Raw genomic sequence first — 19843 nt, 5'->3', positions numbered from 1 at the left:
TATTAATATAAATACTATACAAACAATCATATCTCAAAACATCAGTTCAGAGAGCTTCAAAGTTCTTCAACAGTGAGTGAAGAAATGAGGGACTTAGTATGCTAGCACAGAAACCAGTCCAGATCTCTGGCCAAGAAACCTTCCCCCTAATTGTTAAATGTTTACAGGACTGCATTGTGGTGATCTCTTTTGCAAACGGTCTATTTAGTCGCGGTTATCAAAGGCAAACTCCTCCCATTGACCCATCGACGTCCTGTTACCACCCAGCCATTCACAGATTTTTTTCATAGGTTTCAAACCTACAGCAACACTACAGTGGTTTATAAACCCTTTTCAATCAAATGTGCTAATTGACTCGTCTTTTACTGCTAAATCCATGTGTAAAACACTAAACTGTATACTTCATGAATGAAGTACATCAAATTAAATTGTCTGGACGGGAATTCAAGATTTTGAATTCCGTTGGATTTGATGACAGATGCTCTGGTGTCTCAGTCCACAGCTCAGCAGTAAAAGAAAAAATAAAATAAAAGTCTGGATATTGTCATAGAATTAACGTTTTTTTATTCTGTTTCTACACACATGAATGCGTCTTGGTCCTTTGAGATAGATGCATGCATTTTGGCTTGGAACAAATTGTGCATACGTACCTGAAAATAGGTGAACTGGGAGTGGTAGAGGTCTGGGTAGATGTGCAGCGTGGTGCCAACGACCAGGAGAGACTCAAATTTGTGCAAGGAGGAGCTGATGTACCCAGTGAATCCAAGACACCAGATCTTCAGAAGAGCTTCCAAGTCAAAGAGAACAGTAAAGGCTACCTGGTGCAAAAAACACAAGTTTCAATTGGAGTTAATTTCTTGTCTAAACAACTTTACACAAAGGAAAGCACAAAGGGTGCTTTAATAATTTAGATGATAAAGCACAAAAGCTTTATTAAGACATGAACTGTGGGATTGTAATACATGAAAATTATGCTTTAATCATTTTTATTGGCTACAATAGTCAATAAAACTTGTACCTCATTTAAGTGTGACACAAAGCAGGGATCATGCATAAACACCTGTTTACCTGTTTGATTTCTGACAAAACTACATGAGCGTTAATAATACAATGTCAACATGTTATTTAAGCAAAAAGGGCAAGGACAAATACTTCACAGCATTGAGAAAACCAAGTGCAGCAGCTTCATCACTATCATCCGCAACCAATCCATCCCTCCCTTTTTGGCTTTTCCCTTCAGGGGTCGCCAAAGTGAATCAACTTTCTCCATCTAACCCTCTTCTCTGTATGCTCCTTTCATACACGAACTACCTTCATATCCTCTCTCACTGCATCCATAAATCTTCTCTGTGGTCTTCCTCTAGACCTCCTGCCTGACAGCTCCAATTCCAGCATCCGTCTACCAATATATTCACTATCCCTCCTCTGTACATGACCAAACCATCTCAGTCTGGCTTCTCTCACCTTTTCTCTAATATGTGCTGTTCCTCTGATATACTCATTCCTGATCCTATCCATCCTCATCACTCCCAAAGAGAACCTCAGCATCTTCATCTCTGAAACCTCTAGCTCTGCCTCCTGTCTTTTCATCGTTACTATTTCAGGGCCATAGAGCATCGCTGGTCTCCCCACTGTCTTGTTCATCTCTCATTCTGGCTGATCTCATAGTACCCCTGACACTTTTCTCCACCCATTCCAACGTGCTTTAACCCATCTCTTCACCTCTTTTCCACACTCTCTGTGGAATTCCTCTAGCTTCTTGATCTCCACTCCCTGTAGCCTCACCGTTCCACCTGGGTTCCTCTCATTCGCACACATAAACTCCGTCTTGCTGCAACTAAATTTCATTCCTCTACTTTCCAGAGCATACCTCCACCTGTCTAGATTTTTCTCAACCTGTTCCCTGCTCTTACTACGGATCACAATGTCATCTGCAAACATCATGGTCCATGGAGATTCCTTTCTAACCTCATCTGTCAGTCTTCCGATTACCACTGCAAACAAGAAGGGGCTCAGAGCTGATCCCTGATGAAGCCCCACCTCCACTTTGAAATTCTCTGTTACCCCCTATAGCACACCGTACCAGTGTCTCACAGCTAGCATACATGTCTTGCACCAATCCAACATACTTCTCTGCTACTCCATACTTCCTCATACAGTACCAGAGTTCCTCCCTCGGCACACTGTCATATGCTTTTTCTAGGTCTACAAAAACACAACGCAGCTCCCTCCTACCTTTTCTGTACTTCTCTATTAGTATTCTCAAAAGCAAACATTGCATCTGTAATACTCTTTCTTGGCATGAAGCCATAATTCTGACACAAATGCTGACTGTCACTCTAGTTTCCACTACTCTTTTCCATAACCTCCTTGTATGGCTTATCAACTTTATCCCTCGGTAGTTGCAGCAATTCTACGCACCCCCTTTGTTCTTAATGATGGGCACCATCACAGTTCTTCTCAGTTCCTCGGGCATCTTGTCACTTTCTAAGATCCTGCTGAATAATCTAGCCAGAAACTCTTTTGCCGCCTCTCCTAGACACTTCCATACCCCCACAGGTATATCATCAGGACCAACTGCCTTTCCGCCTCCTATCCTCTTCAATGCCTTTCTCACTTCACTTACATCTCTGCTACTTTGTGGTCTACAATAGTCACCTCTTCTGTCCTTGCCTCTCTTCCATTTTCTTCATTCATCAACTCTTCAAAGTACTCTTTCCATCTTCCCATCACTCTTCTAGCATCTGTCAACACATTTCCCTCTCTATCCTTAATCACCTGGACCTGCTGTTCATCCTTTCCATCTCTAACTCTGTTTTGCCAACCTTTATAGCCCTTTCTCTCCCTCCTTACTGTCCAACCGAGCATACAAGTCATCGTATGCCTTGTGTTTTGCCTTTGCTACCCCTATCTACATTACGCTGTACCTCCCTGTACTCGTCTGTTCTCTTTAGTCCCCTCTGTGTCTCACTTCTTCTTTGTTAATCTTTTTCTCTGTATATACTCCTGCAATACCCCATTCCACTACCAATTCCCACTCCATCCCCTTAGCCACTATCTTTCCAGATGATACGCCAAATGCTCTCCTACCTGTCTCCCTGATTAACATTAGTTCTAGTTGTCCAGTCATCTGGAAGCTCTCCCTAACCACCCAGAGCCTTTCTCAACGCCTCTCTGAAAACAATACAACACTCCTCCATTTTCAACGTCCACCACTTTGTCCTCTGTGCTGCCTTTGTCCTCTTGACCTTCCTTGTCACCAGAATCATCCTACAAACTACCATCCTATGCTACATTCTCACCTTCAACGACTTTCCAGTCACTGATCTCTTTCAGGTTACCTTGTCTATAGAAGAAGTAGTCTACCTGTGTGCTCCTACCTCTGGTCATATAAGTTACCCTATGTTCCTTTTATTTTCTGGAAAAAATTGTTCACTGGAGCCATTTCCATCCTTCTTGCAAAGTGTACTACGATCTGTCCCTCTGGGTTCCTATCCTGTATACCAAATCTGCCCATCACTTCTTCATGCCCTCTATTGCCTGCACTTACATGCTCATTGAAGTCTGCACCAATTACCACTCCGTCACCTCTGGGGATATTCTGCATCATTTCATCGAACTCATTCCAGAACTTCTCCTTTTCCTCAAACTCACATCACATAGCCACTAATTTTCAGACTCATAAGTCTATCTGACATTCTATTCACCTCCAGAATATTCCTCGCAAACTCCTCCTTCAAGATAAGTGCAACTCCATTTCTCTTCCGGTCAGTACCATGATAGTACAACTTCAAACCTGCTCCTAAGCTTCTAGTCTCACTACCTGTCCACCTGGTCTCCTAGACACACAGTATGTCCATCTTCCTTCTCTGCATCATGTAAACCAACTCTCTACCTTTTCCTGTCATAGTCCCGATAATCAAAGTCCTTACACTCAGACTCTGGCCTTTCCTCCTCTCTCTCTGCTTCCAAAAACGCCTTCCTCCTCTCCATCTTCGACCCAAAGTAGATCAACTTCCGCTGAGCCTGTCGGTTGTCGATACCTATGGCGGTCTCTCTTAACCCGGGCCTCCATCAATCCAGTATGAGATTATTAGGTTTGATTCTCATGTTTGGTTTTGGCAAATGTTTTACTCCAGATGCCCTCTGCATTTATCAGGGCTTGGGACTGGCTCAGGAAGACACTGGTCTGTGCTCCGCCGAGGCTGGCTCAAGGAGACACTTGGCCTCTTAGTTTCCTCATCAAACATTGCCAATACTTGATCTTTTGGTTTATTTGTAAATTTTTCTTTTTCAGTCCCTGGGAAAATAAGGTAATATATTTTGATCTCTGATTAAGGTCATTTGGTTGCCCTATTTTTTCCTAACTGCTCCCAGGCAGGCCTAATGCTACCAAAGTTAGTGGTCTGTTTTAATAGCGTACTATAAACTCAGTTCAGCTAAATCTTTGCCGATACTGTTATTACAAATAGTCTGGAAATGTCACAAAAGGGAACAGCTTGAGGTATCTTTAGTAAATACTGAGTGAGAGAGGGACGCAGGCATTGGCAAACCTAGCAAAACGTGTACTTCCTATTTAGCTCTGAACTTGGCGGTCAGCAACAGCCTTTCCCTGCGCGGCTTTCAGAGATAGGAGGATATCAGCTGATCGATGGCTGGATATGGATGGAGAGACTGAGGGGATATTGTGTGTTTTTCCTTTCTTATCACTTCCATTCAGCAGTGTGTGCATTTGTTGGTGAGTGCATGTGTGTGTGGGTGGGGATATGTCTCAGTAAAAAAAAAAAAAGCAAAGACACAACAAAGACATACTGCTTGGATTTTTGATTTTCCACCTGCAGTGTCACATGCGCTTTATGCATATTTTAACACCATGTAACAAGAGGGACATAAATATCAAAGCCTGATGCTCAGTTAATTCATATTTTAATTAGAGTATTATACAGCAGCAATATGGGAAATCAATATTTGACAATGATATAGCTCAATGTTGCGCTGGCACATTAAAAAAATAGAAATTCAAAGAAAATCTCACCTCTGCTAGGTAAAACTCATCATAGTGCCTGCGGTGATTTTCGCCTTTGTAATAGTTGCTAGCAGCCACTATGACGTCAACGGCAACCATGCTCAGGATAAACATGTGGAACACAGAGGATCGCATCAGTTGCTGTGGAAACATATTGGTCAGTTAAAATCTAAATCAATTGTGGAAAGAAGAGAGAGGAGCATATGAAGTTCACATTTTAAAACATGTTACAAAAGCTAAAGCTCAAGAGACATTTGTTGTTATTTATATATGTATATATATTTGAGTAAATTTATTTTCAGAGATCTCAACCTGGACGGCAAATGCTAAAGAGACAGAAACAGATTGCCAGTATATGCAGTAGCATAGGCATTTCCAAATGGAGGTGCAAGCCATATATTGTACTGTATATGAAAAGATGGGAACAAACTACTCGGCATTCAGAGCAATCAGGATCTATTCACTAGCTGTTGAAAGCATCCATCCAAACAGAAAAATCAGTGCATATTTGAACCACCGGAAACAAACACAGAATGGGGTGTTTTATTTCCCATTAAAGTAGCAATAGCAATGAATGCCTACAACTACATGTGATGGAAACAACCATGACTAGAAAAACAAATGTGATGCAGTGAAAAAAAAAAGAAAAAAAAAACAGAAGCTGGACAAAATACTAATTTCGCTTCTAGACAAACAGCGTATGACTGTGCGCTCTTTTGGAAACAATATAACAGATCTATCACAGCCTTGAACTGCATGTATGTGGAAGAAAGAACAGCTTGTGAGTAGGCGGAATCAGTCGCCCTAAAAAGACTTGTGTGTGAGATTGGCAATAGGGAAGGACTGAAGAAAGTGAAAAATAAGATGAAGCTGAAAGACTGATGAACAGTGTTTGCGGTTTTGCTGGTAAAATCAAATTCATCATTGGGAAATGGGAACAATGCCATCCAACCACGAAATAAATTGTGTCTGGTCTTTTTGTAACCTTGATAAGGAAATTTAACTTATACGCAGTGTAAATTGAGCATTACATCTAAGTGGTTTAGGCTTCTGACTATATAAAAAACTACTGTGTTGTCTTTTTTGCACTTTCATAGACATAGGACTTAAGACTTACAATTCTGCTATTGTTTATGTCTGTGCTATTGTTTATGTCTATTTATAGTTCTTCCAATTCATGGTAGGCTGTTACAGTGTAATGTGTTTTAGCTCAAGTGGTGTGCCTATCTCAAGGTCTGTGGCTTCTGAAGCTGAAAGCTACTAACAAAATGTTGTTATTCATCAAATAAGGGCAATAAAGAATCTTGATTGTTCAGTGCATCAAAAATGACTTTTCAACTAAAAGTAGCACACAAGTGCTTGGTTTTATTTTGGTTCTTGTTTTTAAAGTATTGGGTGTTTACCTTTACTTTTTCCCCTCATGAGTAACATTCAACATTACAAAAGAGAAAAAGGTGCAGGATTTTTTTGCCCTCCTAAAACTGAATACAAATGGTTGAGTCTGTAATAAATGTATATAAATTGCAGCAAACAGTTTTTTAGCACATGTTTCAAGCATAGTACTAGCAGAATTGCATTTAAGAGTTGCCAAATATCTATATGGTCACCACTTATATAGCCCCTCCATACCTTTTGGTTTCAAAGTGCTTCACACTGGGTCCTAATCAATAATTCATATATGCACTCGCACGCTGATGGAATCAGTGCACTAATCAGACTGCCAGGGGCAATTTGGGGTTGATTGTCTTAACCAAGGACACTTCAGCAAGCAGACTGGAGGAGCTCGGAATGAAACCGCCAACTATCCAATCGGAGGGCACCCACTTTGCCAACTAACCCACAATGTATTTGTATTTCAAATAATTATGGATAAAAATATCAGTAAAAAAGGTTTAAGACTGGTATCATACACCCAGTTCTTCAATTTGGCTGCAATGAAAATTTGAATCAGCGTCCCGATCTTCCTGTTCATACATACATACATACATGCGTGCATTCTAGAAAGAAAATAACACATCGGTTTTTTTTGGTGTACTAAAAGGGGCATGTAATGTGTATGATTACTGTGAGTAAAATCAGGTGGTACATAATATAGCTTTGTGCTGAAAATCAGCAAAAAAGTGAAAACACTTTACAGACTCACTCAGGTTTTGTTTCAGAATACCTGTTATTATGATGTCTTTTCTCTCATTTACAGAAACGGCATACAGACTAAGTTCTCCATCAGAGGAGTGACATTTAACGCAGTATCACTGTTTGAAGAGGCTGTCCCTTTTAACATGTTTTTTGTAAATTCAACTACCAAGAGCTGGACATCCTGTTCTTGGACCAGCTGTGAGAATATTCAATGTTGTGGTCACCGTGATGGTTGATAAGCTGAAGAACCATCGCATGTTCCCTGTTGTAAACAATACTGAGGGATTAAGCGAGAGGCCTCGCCAAATTAAAAATACGCAAGAAAGTGGAGCAAATCTCTGATGGCTTGTTAAGTGATGCTCCGACTGTACATGTTGATAACCGTAAAATTTAAAACAACATAAAATGTGAAGAAACCTAACCACTACAATCTGTGCAACATATTGTAAGCAACAGTTTTGGTTTTGAGTGATTCCAGAATAATGCAAACAGTACTCCAATTCTGCCATAAAATCTTACATTCTACAATCCTACATGCGGCATATCGTTCATTTTTGTCAGAAATCTTAAATAATATTATTGTCTGAGGCTCAAGCGATGGTCCACCCTGGCTGAGCCACTGGCCTCAGGGATGGGTGTTTTTGTAATGCATATACACAGTAGTTAGGCTTCCTGACTGGAATTGGACATGACAAAGCAGTTTGACATTTCCAGCAACCAGACGCTCTCCCCCATGGGTGTTTGGGCTGAATGGAGTGTGTGTTGTATGGGTGTGTGCGCCTGTGTGTATTCTCAGGATAGAGGCAGGGGGAGAATTGAGGCTACCTGACAGAGAACAGAGAGTGAATGAATGTGTGAATGAATTGGTTGAATTTCTCAAGGTCCTGACTTTAGCTGTATTGTTTATTTTCAGCATTTGGGAATCACTCATCTAAAAAAGAAAAGGGATGGGTATTTAGCACACAGGCGTAAACACTAGTCAGACCTTTTTAAACCTGTAACCGAGTGGAATGACATTCATGACGGTTTTTGACATCATCTGTGCTCCATTCTTTCCACATCACTGCTGATGGGGAACAGATCTGCCTGTCCATCTCCTGTGCCATCCCTCCCTCACTCATGAACAAGACCCCCAGAATCCTGAACTTCTCCATTTGGGGCAGGACCCCCTCCCCAACCCCAAGTGGGTACTCCACCCATTTCCGGCTGAGAACCACGGTCCTTAGATTTGGAGGTGCTGATCCTCATCCTCACTGCTTCACATTTGGCTGTAAACCGCTCTAGCAAACCAACAGCCAACAGAAGCACATCATCCACAAAAAGCAAAGACCCAATCCTGAGGTTACCAAAATGGATCACCTCAACAACTGGTCCACTGTCCAACGGTTAGCAGCCCACCATCTACTCCTGTGCACAGTGTTGACCGCATCCTCCAGAACCGGCATCCTCCCCAGCCATCGGAGCAGCTTACGACTAGGTGGTGATCAGTTGACAGCTCTGCCCTTCTCTTCACCCAAGTGTCCAGAACATGCAGCTTCAAGTCTGATGGTACAACCACAAAGTAGATCATTGAATTGTGGCCTACGGTGTGCTGGTGCCAGAAGCTCAAGTGCACACCTTTACGTCTGAACACGGTGTTGGTTATGGACAGTCCATGACGAGCACAGAAATTCAGAAACAAAACATCACTTTGGTTCAAATCAGGGTGACCGATCCTCCAAATCACACCTTTCCAGGTCTCGCTGTCACTCTCCACTCGAGTATTGAAATTCCCCTGTAAGATAAGGGACTACCCAAAAGGGGTGCTCTCTAGCAGCCCTTCTAGGGACCCAAAAAAGGGTGGGTTGTCTGAACTGTTGCTGGGTGCATAGGCACACAGAACAGTCAGAAATCATTCTCAACCTGAAGGCAGGGGAAGGCTATCTACCCTCTTGTTCACTGGGATGAACCCAATATGTAGGAATCGAGATGCAGTCAATCAAAATGCCCACACTTCCTGGCATCTCTTACCAGGGGAAAATTCCAGAATGTAAAAGAGTCCTTGCCAGCGAGCCCCGTCTCTTTCCTTGGCTCCAGGGAGGGGCCCCGGTGACCCACGTACATGTCTTCTTGCACCGTGTTTTGTCTGTTCCAGGACCTATTTACCCCCGACAACATAACTCCTGGTGATCTCTGTGACTTGCAAACTCCTCCAGGTAGCTGTTCGAAGATGGGGAATTTTTTTTTTTCGCTTATATCCTCCTGACACCAAACATGGTGCATTCCACCCTTAATGCCATCTCTACTGCAAAACGCTGATATAATATATAGATTAAATACATAAATCAATAAAACAAACCAAAAAAATGATAACACAGTAGTAAAACTCTTATCAGTGAAGCAATTTAACCTTCTTGTCTGGCTGTTGTCAATTTCATACAGTGTACATATAAGAGTAACAAAACTCTATTAGGGTATTAGCAGAGAGATACATGCCAATCATCAGGGATCTCTGTCTGTCTGTCTGTGCATGCGTGCAAATATATATATATATATATATATATATATATGTATAGGCACAGACTGTGTACATATACATAATACTTGAAACCGTTCCAGTGGCTGCAAATGTAACATCACCAGACTGACAGACCGTTTGTTGCATCCTCTCCTGCTGTCTGTTCACTTACACTGCCAAAGAAGATAAATGCTCTTTCCACTGGTACATGAGACGAGTAGAGCACATGTGCACAGAGCTGGCAAGATATAGAAAGATTCACACAGGAATTGTCACTAACAGCCTGTGCCACGTTTCACGCCAATTCCTGCTACACTTTTTCTTTCATGTGTTTACTGAGATTCCTCACTTCGCTTGACTGGAAATCATTTTACAAAGAGTCATCAAATTATGCAAATCAGGGTTGGTAGAGAGGCTGATAAGATGTCAAAGTGCTGAACAGTAAAGTTGTTTTTGAAAAGAGTTGACAGCTAATTCAATGCAGTGCTTGTGAAGAGGTCAGTGTGTAAAAGCGTTCTTGGTTGTTCTACTACAGCCACATAGTGGGTCAATTCATGTCTCTTGCCGAAAAGCAGACCGTAATAAAACATTGATGGCTTCAACTTTTAATATCATCTGCAATGTTTTGGAATGTCTGCCCCTGTTCTGTGTCTTACTCTTAAAAGATGCTTCTCATCTTCACTCACAATACAGCTGATTGCAAGCCAATTCAAATTCATGAACACTCATAAAATGTCACATCTAGTCCGTTTCCCTTTTTGCCCTATCAACATTTAACCACCCAGCTACGTCCCAATGTTGTTCTATCTCACTGTCGACCTTTACACGATATTGCTATATTCTCACTGTCATCCTAGCGCTTCGCTCTCATTTCCTTCCTTTCAGCTATTTCGCTTCCCTCTGCCCCCCGACACCTACACAAACTGACTTTAACCTTGACTGCTTGTGTGTGCGTGCATGAGCTTAAAATGTGGTGTCACCAGGACAATCTGCAGGGCAAAGGATCAGAAGGGTGGGGGGGTCAGGAGGTGGGGAGAGGGTCCCAATGAATCAATAACCCCTGGCTTAGGGGGGTAAAGGTCAAAAAAAGGGTTCTGTTTACTGGTCCTCAAATCCCTCCAGTGACACACAGTATTATCCATCACTATATCTTGAACTTCACAAGCTATATTACTTGTTTAGCACCAATAAGGCAATGTGGAATTACATAAAGTGGATAAACATTTGTAATTTCCTTCAGTTTTGAACTGCATTCAACATGCAAACATTGAATAACTCGACCGTACGTTCTTAATTTAGCAAAAATATTTTCCTCTTCCAGTGGGGTTTTATAGAGTTTATGACAGCACCCTTAAAGAATTTCATCCTCCATCCATCCATCTTCCCCTGGTTATCCAGAGTCTGGTCATGGGGCAGCAGCACCTGGAGCAGTGGGGTCCAGACCTCCCTCTCCCCCGCAACATGGTCCAGCTCCTCTGGGGGAACCCCAAGGCATTCCCAGGCCAGCCTGGAGACATTGTCTCTCCAGCATGTCCTGGGTCTTCCCGGTGGGCTCCTCCCAGATGGACAAGCCCAGAAAACCTCCCCCAGCAGGTGTCAAGGGGGCATCCTGACCAGATGCCCGAGCCACAGAAGTCCAATAACAGAACACCGCTCAGATTCAGATCAGGGGGGCCATTCCTCCCAATCGCGCCCTCCAAGTCGCACTGTCGTTGCCCACGTAAGCATTGAAGTCTCCCAGTATAATGAGAGAGTCCCCGGTAGGAGTGCTCTCTAGCAGCCTCTCTAGGGATCCCAAGAAGGGTGAGTAAACTGAACTGTTGTTGGGTGCATAGCCACAAACAACAGTCAGAACCCCTCCCCAAACCTGAAGGCGGAGGGAAACTACTCTCTTGTCCACTGGGTGCCAACGTGCAGGCGCTGAGACAGGGGGCAATCTATATGCCCACACCAGCCTGGTGCCTCACCAGGGGGCAACTCCAGAATAAAAAAAAAAAAAAAAAAAAAGAGTCCAGCCCCTCTCGAATGGCCTGGTTCCAGACCCCACGCTGAGTCCAACTATATCTAGTCGGAATCTCTCAGCCTCCCGCTCCCCTCACCAGCTCGGGCTCCTTCCCCCACATTCCATGTTCCAAGAGCCAGCTTCTACAGCCGAAGATCAGACCACCAAGGTACCCCACTCCGGCTATCACCCAGCTCACGCTGCACCCGACCCCCTTGGCCCTTCCTGTGGGTGTTGAGCCGAGGAGAAGAGGAACCCATGTCGTTCCGAGGCGAGCCCCATGGGTGAATGCCCGGCCACCTTGTCGCTCGCCACTGAGCCCCATCCCCAGGCCTGGCTCCAGGGTGGGGCCCCAGTGACCCGCATCCAGGCAAGGGAAAACTGGGTCCAATGATTTTCTTCTTCATGAAGGGTCTTCTAAGCCACACTTTGTCTGGTCCCTTACCTGGGAGCAGTTTGCCTTGGGTGACCCTTCCACGGGCATAAAGCCACCGAAAACATAGCTCCCAGGATCACTGGAATGTACAAACCCCTCCACCACGGCAGCTCACCCACTATGTTTTGGAAACAGCGGCCAATACTTCTGTCTGCGATGTAATTATAATACTATAGATCACTAGGAGCTAATTAGCCAAGCAGGTCTGCAGGGAGTAGAACCAGGACACTTCATTAACCTCTGGTCTATACTGCTACCACAGAAGTACAACTGAGCAGTCCAAAAAGACCCGAGAATCCTTAGAACTAATGTTTGGAGTGAAATGAGACAGAAAAATGTGGCACTGGTGGAAACTTTTTCTGGCAGAAAAAGACATGGAATCATGTGTCAGTGAAAAATTCAGGGGAAGATGGGAAAATATGTAAATGTCAAATATGATGTAGTTGGCAGAACAGAAAAAAAAAATCTCATGTTTTGTTACGGATTCAAAAGAAATGAGTTTCTGCGAGTCAAAGCACATGAATATGGTTTAAAAGTGTCATTGTCATGCTGCTCAAAGGACAAGCTCAAACTAGGAGAAGAATGCATTGAATAAATTACTTTTTAAGCCTGCTTCCATGGTCACGGCTAATCAAGCCATTTTCAGGAAATTTGGGTCAAAAATACAATAATGGCAATCGATGAAACCGAAAAATGGGGAGTATTTGAGGGCTGTCACTGTAGGAAAAATATAATTATTGAGCAAACTCAGAAAAACACAGTTTGTCTGGTTTGAGGGCTATTTTGGTTCACCCCCCCTCAGGGGCAAAGACAGCTTCCTCTCCATCTCCAAAAAGAGCAGGTGGTTAATCAATTATGTGTTATCTCCTACTGCTGCAGCCCAAAACACACAGTACAAACGAACGCATATCAACAGCCAGATCAGGAAAACAGTCACACACATAGAGGTTTTAAAGACAGTGTGGCAGGTGTGGGTCAGACACCGACATGCCGCCTGGCTAGAGATAGCGCCCACCCGCCGTTTCTGAAACATTTTAATCATGTGACGGCCAATTATTTTGAAACCAGGGAGAGCAGAGCAGACACTCACACTTCATTTTCCAGTCCACTTTCAGATTCACTAGCAGGCTGTGGGTCTTTGTTTTACCTGTCCATTCAGCTGGCAGCACTCCATTCTTCTGTAGCGCGAAAAGAAACTTAATATGTATTTGCCAAGAGAAAATGGATTCGAGTAATATGACAAATAGAACCAGTGAATTGCGAAGGACTGTGTTTTTGGGGAGGCATTATTCTGATTATACAAAGGTCATCCCACACAGTAATAAGACAAGTCATCTGCATTTTCATGTTTCATGTAGAATATTACACATTGGAACAGTGTCTATGAGACAGAATTTAAATACTGTCAGGCTTTCTTTTTCATTTAACAATCTGATAATTGTCATGTATCCATGTTTTGTAATATGAATTGTAAGGGAGGATTAAAGTTCAAACAATTGTAATAAGACTTAGCTCAGGTGTGACTCATAATGGAAGCATGACTGATTGTACCATGAGGAGCAGAGGTTTTAATTGAAATAAAATAACAGTGTGTCGATTTTGTTTGGTTGTCGTTCATTACTATGTCCACGTGTTAGAACACAGTAAGAATAGTGAAAACAATGCTGCAGAGAACAACGATTCCTAATTACTTGGCTCTAACTAATACTTGGAGTTATTGCTTTCCAATTTTTCAAACTGTGAAAAATAAAGAGAAAAACAATCATTTCTGAAATATGTGACAGTAAAAATCCAAGTGCTTCTTTGAGAAGGAACTTTCACAGAAAAGGCAACAACTTGAGGCAACAACTACTTGCTCTAAGTCAAAAAATTGAAGTCAAAAAACTGTGCTTGGAGCTGTGAAAAAAAGATCTATTTGGCCTTGATGTTCCTTAAGGTTAATTGTATTTCAGCGTTTTCCCATGTTTCTGCATGCTTCGCAAGGTTAAGCATTAAGCAGTGTTGTTTAGCTTAGCATGCAGCAGGGCTCAAACAAGCGTAATTGTATCCATTTGCCAAAATAAACAGTGGAGTCAATTACGAATCAATTCTTGACTGAAGAAAGATAAGAGAGGGAATAGTCGGTGAATGTGCCGTGAGGTTCTCTCTCCAACTTGGGCCATTTCTTCAGCCATTTTGGAAAAAGAACCAGAATGTTGAGGTTTATTTAGAGCAGCAAGCCACTATATGCATCAGTTGTAATGGCAGCACTCGTGTACTCATTTTCACAGCACCGCCACGTATTGACAGCTGGGGTTGCAAAGGACAGCTGAGCCGAGTTTTCCCTGTTGTCAGTTTTCATGGCTCAGTTGCAGAAGACAGACACTGATCAGCATTTATCAAAGTGATCAGTTCTGTAGAAATGGGATATTAAATTTGTCAAGCTATGTGTCCAAATTCCAGCTTAAATTAAATCTTTTTGCAATATCCCATCCATAAACCATTCTCTAAATAGTTCTCAAGACTATCTTACAACGATACAATCCATTCAAGGAAAATGCAAATAATTATTACATTAATAATCTAAAATGAATAATACATGCAAATTTCCCTTGATCTTGCCAGTGGCATTGGAATTTCAATATCAATCAAAATATTTATAGTAACCGCAAAACAATATGGTTCTATTAAATATGGCTCTGTTGTGGTTCTATTAAAAAAATGTTGTAATTCATGAAGCCAGCGCATCCAATCACTATAAGTTCAAATAAGGATGTAAACCATTAAAACTGGACAACTCAAATGAAGCAATTGGAGGATTTCTAAATTTGACATTATGAAGAAAACCGTTTGAATGGTTCAGGGTACAATGATTATACAGTAATATGGTAAAAGTCAATTCTTTCTCATCTATATTTTGGTAAATTTAAATGAGGATGCCTAAAAAGAATGCATAAAAATTGGGAAAATTGGCCATACACTGGGCCCACTCATGTCTGCCCTCTTCATTTGTGTTTGATTCGTTTTCGATGGCAAAGAAAATAATAGCATGGTTTCCATCAAATTCCAGAGGAAATTGGTTTACAAAAATTGATATCTCTCTCCTAAATCTACAAATAATGTTTTCTATTAATTAATTATGATTAAAGACTGGCTTGAACAAATGAGTTTCCAAAATTTACACAGCTATCTATGACAACAGGATTTAGATAAATTGTTTCTTTGTTCATTTTATTGTTTTAAAAACTTACTATATAACTTACTATACCCCCTTACTTATACTCTGCATCACAGAAGTAGAAGAAAAGTGCACACCACAATTTCAAAACAGTGAGAAGAGCACGATTTTTTATGGAGAAACTGTATTACCTAGAGCATGTTCCTTAAGGTTCAAGAAAAGAAGACTAAAAGAAAAAAACATGCAGATTATTTTTTTACTCTTTGAAATACAATGACGATAAGAGGAGAAATGTTGTCATTAATGTTGCAAAAATGATTTCATATGTTGGGCAACCAAAGCAACATGCTAACATGCACCTTTTTTGGAATGGAGATCCTACTTTTCATGTGCCATGTCATTCTGAACGTAGCCCAAAGCCAATTTTGGTTTGAGCAAATGACGCAGATGAGGCAGGTTGGGGGTTACACGTAAAAGAGCATCAGACGCCAAGGGAAGTCAGCTGTGTTTATCCCTCTGGTTATCGGTTATCCCTCTTTTTAAATCTTTCCCCCCACTGACAATGTGGCTCTGGGGGGACAGGGCACTTTAAAGGGAGTACTGCATATTTCAAAGTATGGTGTTCTTTCCACAGCCCCTGTCCTGTTTCATCCCTCTTTGGATGAGACACTATTTGGAATAGTATTTACTCCATGACAGCATTGTAGATGGCCACCGTCGCTCTTACAGCAGCCGAACCTATTAGCAGTCTTTCGCAGCAAGAGTCCAGCCTTTTACCTCACATTGCTATCAACAGGAGCCAGCTGTAAGCAACCCCTGTGGCTTTGAGCTTATCTATAAAGCACAAGCATTTGGATCGCACTGATCGCACAGTGTCCATCATGTAGACGTCATTTAAAAGTAATTTATCACTGAAGCAACAACATTAAAGCAGCTCTCTGCATCAAACATTAGCCTCCTCTTTAAATCGCATTATTTAGTGGTATGACACTGAAGAACACGGCGAGGCGTGGTTGTGTCTTTGAGGTGCTGGTTAGATGGATGGCGTTTGGTAATTCTTTATTTCAACAGTAGAAGGCCTGGTGGAACGGCCATAGTTCAAGAAATGGTAATAATATGAGAAGTAAACCAGTTTCCATGTGGGTGTCTGTGCCAACGTGCATTCAACAGCGTATCAAATGCAGAGTGAGTTTACCTGGAGGCAGGCAGGCGCCCGGCCATGTGGTTTGTTGACGTCCACAGCTACAAGCTGCCATCCCCCAGCAGCATCTTCATGGAACATCTGCGGCACAAGGATGGCAAATGAGGTGCAGCACACACAATTAAAACAGACACTACACACGCAGCACGGCTAAAATCAAATACACAGCCCTACCCTTTGGCTACATTTTCATAAAACATCTGAAGCCAAAAATAAATAAATTAATAAGTAAATAAGCTGTAGGCATAACAAGCACAGTTTCCAAGCCATGCAAAACAGCATTATAACTAGAGCTAGTAGGCCTGAGGATGTGACACAAGAAAAAACAGTATCCCCAATAACACTTAAAATATTAAATAATTTCGCTACAAAACAAAATAAGTGAATCATTAATGCTTCCAACCTCTCCTGCATTACTGACCAAGACCTAGCAAGTATTTTGTTTATGCCTTATTCATTTATCACCATACTTAAATCTCTGTTACCAGCTGATACTTCCATAGCTTGTTAGGTTAGACTGGTTTCAGCTGTAATAAAGTAAACACAAGGCCAGTGAGTCTCCCCACAACAATAAGCAGATTAGTTCCAGGTAATTGAATGAAATCACAGCTTATTGTTTGGTTGTTTCCTGCACATAATCAGGACATTCCTCAATGCATCATTAGATACTTCCTATTTTCTAGGCTACTGGTCATAATCTAAGATTTAAGTGATTTTCTTAAAAGTCTTTCAGCTAATTTCTAACAACCTTTGTTGTTTTTTTTTTAGTTCTTATGGATTTCATTATTTATATCACAGTGTTTGGTTGTTTTGTTCGGGAAATCTTCCTCTCCCCACTTAGCAACATGATGGCAGCACAAACTACTTCCCCTTCTGTGACTGACAGTTACTATCATACCACAGCTAATTAATTTCCACTCATCTAGAATAAAGAATGAGGTTTGATGATGTGAGTACAATTAATTTTGATAGAGGCACGACAAGGTAATTGTTTCCATAGTCACAAGTGGAAATGTGTGCATCATTCTCAATTCCTTCATGCCTGAGATAACAATGTGAACGTTATCTTCTAAATCTTGTTTCATGAGTTATTTGGATAAACTGTAAAGCAAAATTTAAGAAATAATCATTGGAAACCCTTCACAGTTGATTCTGAAACAAAAAAAAAAACAAAAAAAAAAACAACCAAATAAAGTAAATAAAAAGCTTAAAGCTGCTTATTGGGAAGAGCCAATTTTAGGATATTGAAAATAAACACTGTGCCTTCACCAGACCTCCATAGTGTTTGATAGTAAAGAAACACCCCATCATCTGCATGCAAGGGCATTTTTACCAAAAAATGAAATAAAGCGAGAAAGATAAAAAAAAGGAAATACACTTATTTTAATTTAAAAGAAGTGCTGAGTTTATATATATATATATATATATATGAGTAATACTGATCACAGACATCTCAGAGAAATTAAAAACGCATAATAAACAGTGGGTTGGGTCCCGGGAGGCTAAACACAAACATACACAAAAACAAGCATGAGAAAAACATGAGCTTAAAAGCAGAAACGAAAAAATATCTTTGTTTATGGGTCCTTCAGTTTTCTCTTTAGATGTAAGAAAAGGCTTCAATTCATACTTGACCTCTGGTCAAAGTTTCATTCAACTTTTATCAAAATCTACCTCTACACTTATGGATGACCCAACACAAGAGAATCAGCGCTTCAGGAAAGGACTCTGTCGTCCCCTTAAACCTTAAGGACAAGGGCCTGTCCTCTGAAGACTTCTAAAGGCTGCCGTCCGTCAGCACCAGGGGAGCAGTTAGGGGTTCAGGTTCTTGCTCAACAACACTTCAACACACCAGGAGGAGCCAGGAATCGAATCAGGAATGTTCAGTTCCAAATACAAGTGCTCTATTTCCCATTTTACACTTTTCTATGCATTAGCCTCACAATTGCCTATTCAAATTCCAACTCAGTTGAGGAGTCCCCCCGAAACCCTTTCTTTATTCTACAAATGACAAACAGATCACGACACGTACAGTGACACAGCATCCACATACAAGCAAATATCTGCACAAACAGTAACATAACAAACCCTTGCAAGGCCCCGACCCAAGCAGTTAAGATAGTGGAAACTCTCCACAATCTGTTTGACCTCAAGAAACGTCTTGAGTGAGAGGAAGAAGAAACCGACTCAAGTTGTCAAAATAAGATTTGACAAGAATTGACCGTGATTTTAATGACTGTGAACCTTTCGAGGCACTTTGATGAAAGATTCTTGTCAAAATCTTCTGAGATGCTTTTTCAGTTCCGAACTGAAGAAGCCTCTCGATGGGGAGGTGAAACATCTTCAGGGGAAGAATAACAAGTCTAGTTGCTGTGAGAAGAACGTTTTAGCAAGAATTAATCAAAACCTGGACGATTGAGAACCTCCAAAGACATTTTGATGAAAGAATACATCTATTCTTTATATTGACCGGTCAGAAATATGCTTTAAAAGGCTTATTTACAAAATAGTTCCTGTCAATGTAGGCTTGTGTGAAAATGTACCTGAGTTGTAGCAGTAGATGTGGTACTACTCCTTGATCCCCACATTTGCTGAAACTGAACTCTGATTTCAGCGAACGTCTCGATAATGACTGCAATGAACACATTCTGTAAAAGAAACCAGTGAAAGGGCTTGAATCAACCTCTTTGGATACCCGTTGGTAAATGAGCTGGTGCTTCTTTTTGCTTCCTTTCACAAACACTGAAATGATATCCATTCTCTTTCTATCAAAAAAATGTTTTGAAATAAATGGAATGTTACATATGAAGGTTAAAGATTAGTGACATCAGTTAAAAAAAAAAACATGTTCTACTATTCACAAATGCAATGCAAAGTCTGAAAGCATTATCATAGAGTAGAGAGACAGAGGCTCTAACCTTGACAAGCCACGCCAAGAAGAAAATTAGAGTTATAAAATAGAAGTAGGAGCGCCAGCGGGGAAAACTGTCAATAGCTCTGTACATGAGGAACACCCAGCCCTCTTGTGATGCAGCTTCATACACAGTGAAAATACTTGTACCTTAACAGAGAGACATAGCAGTCAAAAAAAAAAGACAGGTACATGAAAATAAGTGTTAATAGGGGTCATTGAGTTAAAAAGATAATCAATTTTCAAGGAAAGAGACAAACACTTTGCACCTCTTCTCCAGAAGACAGGCTCTTGTTGATGCTGAGAGTAATGTGTTTGCGTCACCAATGACATAAAGAACAATTCCATCATAAATAAATTGAAGGTATAATGCTGATAGGTCAGTTCCATTCAATGTGCCACCAACCAGTAAGTAGTGTATGAATTTGAGTCAATTGTCAAGCTCTCATTCTATCCAGTATTATCCAGATAAACAGT

The 19843-nt window shown here is 41.2% G+C and overlaps 1 protein-coding gene across 5 annotated transcripts in view; it reads right to left on the bottom strand.

The window, feature by feature from the left end:
- The window catches only part of nalcn (sodium leak channel, non-selective), a 70215-nt gene that overhangs the window by 39196 nt on the left and 11176 nt on the right, over positions 1-19843 (bottom strand). For all 5 annotated transcript variants that reach the window (XM_086144938.1, XM_086144937.1, XM_086144935.1 and 2 more), the window contains 5 exons: positions 19374-19516; positions 18999-19103; positions 16450-16536; positions 5036-5167; positions 651-818 (listed from right to left, as the gene is read on the bottom strand). In XM_086144938.1, coding sequence (XP_086001064.1) covers positions 651-818; positions 5036-5167; positions 16450-16536; positions 18999-19103; positions 19374-19516 — 635 coding nt within the window. The remainder of the gene's footprint in view (positions 1-650; positions 819-5035; positions 5168-16449; positions 16537-18998; positions 19104-19373; positions 19517-19843) is intronic.

The sequence above is a fragment of the Fistularia commersonii genome, chromosome 4 (genome assembly GCF_037954325.1).
Source record: "Fistularia commersonii isolate RoL2024-O1a breed Wild chromosome 4, RoL_Fcom_v1.0, whole genome shotgun sequence".
NCBI lineage: Eukaryota > Metazoa > Chordata > Actinopteri > Syngnathiformes > Fistulariidae > Fistularia > Fistularia commersonii.
The sequence above is the reverse complement of the archived record's forward strand: the minus strand, read 5'-3'. Positions and strand labels throughout refer to the sequence as shown.